Genomic DNA, 6,138 nt, shown 5'->3' with positions numbered 1-6,138 from the left:
GGGTCGTATTGTTTTTTNTTTTTTTTTTTTTTTCGCCCTGTCGCTTCACATTTTTCATGAAAAAATCCGAGAACCAACAAATTAAATTGGTGTGGCCTAAAGCAGCAATGACAAGAAAATTGAATGAACAGGGTCGCATGACTAGATACAGACATGTAAGACCAACTTTATCAATTGAAAATACTGAAGATGTTCTCAATTAAGATTAGGCCACACCAATTTAATTTGTTGTTTCTCTGATTTTTCCAGAAAAAATCAGGAGCGATAGGGCAAAATAGAAATAAAAATAATAGGCCAAGGCACCCCATGATAGCCAGAAATGTTACAATATGAGCCATGAAGTTAACATACCAGGCTGGTTTATAATTACATTGTTACATTGAAAAACTTAAGAACTAGGAAGAAAAGGACTTTTTTTCAACCGTTGGGGCCAAAATATGTCTTTCATTGAGCATTTTGCAGTTAATTTAGAACCCCAAAAAATTTTTCTTTTGCAAATCAGAAAAAAATGGACAAAGCGATCCGAGAAGCAACAAATTAAATTGGTGTGGCCTAACGTGCTTAAGACTCATGGGGACATTTCTGCATGACCTCCATGATGATTTAAACCTACCTGGATCCTCCACCCTCTCCTGCACCCTGTGCTGCTGGTGTTTGTGGATGAGCTGTTGAGCCTAGAAGTGCAAGAGAAAATCTCATGAGGGATCAAGTAAATTCAGTCAAATTTGTCTATGACAACCACCCAAAGAAAAAAGAAAGAAAGGTCTCCCGTGCCCTAATGCAGAGCGTAGGGTGGTGCCCATATCCATTTCCGTAGCCTTTGGGTGACACACAATTGTGCAATGCACTACAGCAGGGGGCTGGTCTGCTGGTAGTGCTGTGTATTTGACCTTCCCACACTCTTTCTCATATGTGCTAAGCAGAGAAAGAAGTGTGTACCATTTTTTTGTACCAAGTCTTTGGTATGACCCAGCCAGGGTTTGAACTCACGACCTCCTGGTTACAAAGCAAGCACTCTACCAATTGAGCTAATTTGCACACACCCAAAGGACTGAGAAAATTTAGTCCACATAAGCCAGGTGAGTTATGGGTACCACCTAAGGTGGCAAATTCACACTATGTTTTTTTATAAGTGTTTGTGGGATATCTTTTAATATGATAGCTGTCATGTAGTGTGGTAGCTTTGACCTTCCTATCTGACCTTGAATTTTGACCTCATATGGACCATGTCCCTTTCAACTTAAACAAAGGGAAGTGGTAAACAATCAAATATGGATATCATAATGAGAATGTGCCACCTCAGGTGGTTATAGACTAATAAAGACATGGTGTTGTTATGAAAAAAGCTTCAAGTTAACAAGATAGAGATTTTGAAGTTCATGTCCATTAATATACAGACTGATATGTATATCAAATATGTACATTTGCAAGATACACACATTTTTCAGGGTAGCAGATCTATGTGGACTGGTGAAATTATGTGTTACTCATCAAATGACCGCAAACTATCATTGGAATTCTGGAAAGGAACAGACACTTAAAACAAACGTTGTGAACATTACCTTTTCTTGACATGTTATTACGTTTGGGTCAGTCATGAACTCTGTGATCTTCAGATTATTTTTCAATGCCTGTAAGAAAAAGGATAATACTTCATTTGATGTTCATGATAGAAATTCATTTGCACCAAGGGTCTTGATTTCACATAGCAATTAGTGATCATACACAGTGTATGAATGTGTGTATGTGCAAACGTGTTAATGTGTGACTGTGTGTGGGAGAGTGCCTGTGCATGTGTGTGTGTGATGGTGTGTGCATGTATCATGTCTGTGTGTTTGTGTGTGTATGTATGTGTGCATGTGTGTGTGCATGTATGTGTGTGTGTGTGTGTTTCTGTGTGTGTCTGTGTGCCTGTATGTCCATGCATGTGTGTGTCTGTGTGCATGTATGTGTATGTGTATGTATGTGTGCATGTATATGTATGTGTGCGTATGTGTGTCTGTGTGTGTCTGAGTGTATTTGTGTGTGTGTGTGTGTGCATGTGTGTGTGTGTGTGTGTGTGTGTATGCGTGATGTGTGTGAATATGTGTGTGTGTGTGTGTGTGTGTGTATGTATATCTGTGTGTGATTTTTACATGTTACACTGCTGACCTTTAGTGTGTGATGTGATATCAGTGTACATATATTGCTGAAATACGCTCTAACAGAAAACTCTAACATAACTGCCCCTATCCCTTGTGCTGAAATACCTCCACTCTAAAAACTTGACTGTCTCTGTCCCTGGTGCTGAAATACACCCACTCTAAAAACCTGACTGTCTCTGTCCCTGGTGATGAAATAAATCCACTCTAAAAACCTGACTGTCTCTGTCCCTGGTGCTGAAATACGCTCACTCTAAAAACTTGACTGTCTCTGTCCCTGGTGCTGAAATACGCTCACTCTAAAAACTTGACTGTCTCTGTCCCTGGTGCTGAAATACCTCCACTTTAAAAACTTGACTGTCTCTGTCCCTGGTGCTGAAATACGCTCACTCTAAAAACTTGACTGTCTCTGTCCCTGGTGCTGAAATAAATCCACTCTAAAAACTTGACTGTCTATGTCCCTGGTGCTGAAATACGTCCACTCTAAAAACTTGACTGTCTCTGTCCCTGGTGCTGAAATACCTCGACTCTAAAAATTTGACTGTCTTTGTCCCTGGTGCTGAAATACATCCACTTTAAAAACCTGACTGTCTCTGTCCCTGGTGCTGAAATACGCTCACTCTAAAAACTTGACTGTCTCTGTCCCTGGTGCTGAAATACGCTCACTCTAAAAACTTGACTGTCTCTTGTGCTGAAATACGTCCACTCTAAAAACTTGACTGTCTCTGTCCCTGGTGCTGAAATACGCTCACTCTTAAAACTTGACTGTCTCTGTTCCTGGTGCTGAAATACGTCCACTCTAAAAACTTGACTGTCTATGTCCCTGGTGCTGAAATACGCTCACTCTAAAAACTTGACTGTCTCTGTCCCTGGTGCTGAAATACGTCCACTCTAAAAACTTGACTGTCTCTGTCCCTTGTGCTGAAATACGTCCACTCTATGAATTATGCAAATCAGAGTGTCTTGATGAAGTGACCATACTGCACCTGTGAGACTGTTGACCTGGCATGCATGGGCAGGGTCAGTTGATAGCTCCTGTCTGTGAAGTCAATCTGCTCCTGCTCAGAAGGCAAATTCTTCACTCTGGAAAGAGAAACAGTCAATATATAACTAATATTACAACTTTTATGGAATGTTGGAAGATGACGACAGTACAAACAATACAATATCAAGACTTAAATAAGAATTTCAAAGTCTTATTCAACATGATTGTGTGACATAAACTCTCTTAGTTCTGACGGGTACTTTGTGCATGCCCGTAGCCAGGATTTTGAATGGGGGGTTCTCCCCACTGTTTGAGGGAAGGCGCAAGGTTCTTAGGGGGGTCCGGGGGCATGCTCCCCCAGGAAATTTGGAAAAATGAACCTTCTGAAATGGCATTTCCTGCGTTTTGTTTTGAGATAACTTTTTTCAATGACAAAGTGAGCAGTTTTCCCACGATTCCAGCCTTGCTGGTGACATGAATCAGTCCATCTTTTAAACCTGTGGGGTTCTTTGTGACCAGGACCACACAACCATTTTTTCCCTTTTTGAGGCTGTAGGGGCAGTGGGACATTATACATTGTGTCTTTGCCAGGTTTATTAGACTTTCAAGCTTTGCATATGAAAAATGTTTACACAACTTACATTCTGTTAGTGAGGATAGTGTATGTCTGCTGTACCAATAGCTCTGCGGCCCCCGGCTTGCAATGGATCGTTCCATCTATCAGCTCCTTTGGAATATCCAAGCTGTGTTTTACAAATACCTGAAACAGTAAAAGCCAGAACAATAAGTTTTCTTGGTGCGTACATCATACAGTTGTAGAATAGCAAAGTTCTTTTTATCACAACCATTTATTTTTTAAGCCGACGTTTCGATGACCGTCTGTCACCTTCATCAGGGCAATTTTGACTGGTTTACTGTGCACTGACGCTAGATGTTACTTGGTGCATAGTGCACTAAAGGTGTTACATAGTTCATAGTGCACTTAAGCTAGTTTTTTCTGTTTACAATACATTCCGGAACGTAGTGTAATCGTGACATACATACTAGGCATTGTTACATCATAGGGAAATATGTGGTTCCAAATGTAAAGTGTTTCTATATATAAGATTTGTTAACTATACTGAGCTATCACAGTCCCAAATAGAAATTATATCAGAATTGCCCTGATGAAGATGACAGGAGGTCATCAAAATGTCGGCTTGAAAAATTAATGGTTGTGATAAAAAGAACTTTGCTATTCAGTCGTTTACCAACCTGATGAAATTATCTACGGATCATACAATTGTATTTCTTCATGCAGAATAATTTTGCGTAAACCACCATGAACATACTGGACAAAAGTGTAGAACTCAAAACTTGACTCTGCTTTGGCGGTACCCGGTATACGCAATGCTTTTTATTCAAATGCTTGACTCATCCAGAGACTCAACAGACACCAAGAATAAAGTTAGTTTTTTTAGTTCAAGATATAGTGTGCAGACAACTGTTCTGGTTCCAAATGGGAGGAGGTAGTGGTTTGCTGGAGCACAAAAAAACAACAACAATGTCTGCATGCTATAATACATGTAACGTCATATCTTTAACTAAAAAATCTCACTTAATTCTTAGTGTCTATTCTTGGATTCCAAGATCTTAAATTGATACAGCTGTATTATGAAATATTTTTGCACCAAAACTGTAATGTAGATAATTGAAATTTTCTAGATTGTGATTTTCAATAAGTGCAAGAATAAGTATTTTTAGGAGGCTTCTGAAAAGAATGACAGAATGTAAATGAACAGCGGATTTTGTTCGGGTATCTTAAGCAGCTTCCAACACATTTTTGCTGTGCAACGACATTAAAAAATTAATCTTTTACTCCCGAAATGTCATTATGAATCAAGGTAGGATTATAGCCCAAGAAAATTGTATAAAACAACAATGTTTAAAATAGTGAAAATCTTACATAGTATTGCTTTAATGTTGCTGTTTGGACGTTGAACAGACACTAATGCTGCCATTTAATTTTGAATGTCCTGTAACAATGGGGGGGTTATAGGCGCTACCAACTGACCCAGCCGATGGGTCTAGACCTTTTCGGTCGAGTGGTTAGAGTGTTGGTGTGTGGACTGGTGCCCGGGTTTGGTCCCCGGCCCGGGACCAGTGGGTTTTTATCTATTTCTACTGGCTCCTCCTGTTTCTTACAGTGGTTCCCACACCGGCCCTTGGAGTTTGGCAAAGAGCGCCGCTCCAGGGATGTCAAATTCGGAAGATTCGAGGACGAATCTTGAAAAGAAAAGGGTGAGTAGTGTAACAATGGGGGGGTTATAGGCACTACCAACTGACCCGGCCGAGGGGTCTGGACCTTTTCAGCCAAGTGGTTAGAGAGTCGGAGTTTGAAGCTGGTGCTTGGGAGGGCGTCACCGTGAGTTCGAACCCACCCAGGACCAGGGGTTTCTTCCTGTTTCTACTGCTTGCCCCTGTTTCTTACAGTCCACACAGCTTTCCTACAATTATATATACACAGTGTTCTTCTACTCACCCTCTCCAGCTGGGACCAGTTGCCCAGTTTGGTGGGTAAAGATGTTCCGTTGTCATAGGAGTGCATCTGGATAGACTGTGGGTAATACCAGGAGAAAATCTCTGCAACCAGAAAACCGTTGGAGAAATCCCTGAAACAAAATAGACAATACTATTTTCAATAAATGATGAAAGAAACCATACTTTTGTCTCATTAGCTGCCATAAAGCAAATGGCGTATGAATTTTAGAGCCGGTAAACGTACGGTTTTGAGTTCGTGAGCAGCTTGACCAGTGGCTAAACATCAATATGCAAGGAGGTTTTTAATCTTTTTTATTACGCCGTGGCTATATACACTCCCGGTGTGTATATAAAAGACAAATAGATTTTATATACACTCCGAAATACTAGCCTCCTTGGTAGGCCCAAAACTTGGGTTTTTGTGAGTGTTTGAGGATTCAGGGGCACCAAGTTTAAACCTCGGTCTTCAAGTTTATCTTATTGGATGATGAA

The 6,138-nt window shown here is 40.5% G+C and overlaps 1 protein-coding gene across 1 annotated transcript in view; it reads right to left on the bottom strand.

The window, feature by feature from the left end:
* LOC109470053 (spermatogenesis-associated protein 4-like) overlaps nt 1-6,138 on the bottom strand; it is a 26,755-nt gene that overhangs the window by 18,753 nt on the left and 1,864 nt on the right. The window contains 5 exon segments of the mRNA XM_019768830.1: nt 614-674; nt 1,563-1,631; nt 3,128-3,224; nt 3,768-3,886; nt 5,648-5,777. Of these exon segments, the coding sequence (XP_019624389.1) occupies nt 614-674; nt 1,563-1,631; nt 3,128-3,224; nt 3,768-3,886; nt 5,648-5,777 (476 nt within the window).

Source organism: Branchiostoma belcheri, unplaced genomic scaffold, assembly GCF_001625305.1.
Source record: "Branchiostoma belcheri isolate BF01 breed outbred unplaced genomic scaffold, Haploidv18h27 scaffold218, whole genome shotgun sequence".
In the NCBI taxonomy this organism is placed as follows: Eukaryota; Metazoa; Chordata; class Leptocardii; order Amphioxiformes; family Branchiostomatidae; genus Branchiostoma; species Branchiostoma belcheri.
The sequence above is the reverse complement of the archived record's forward strand: the minus strand, read 5'-3'. Positions and strand labels throughout refer to the sequence as shown.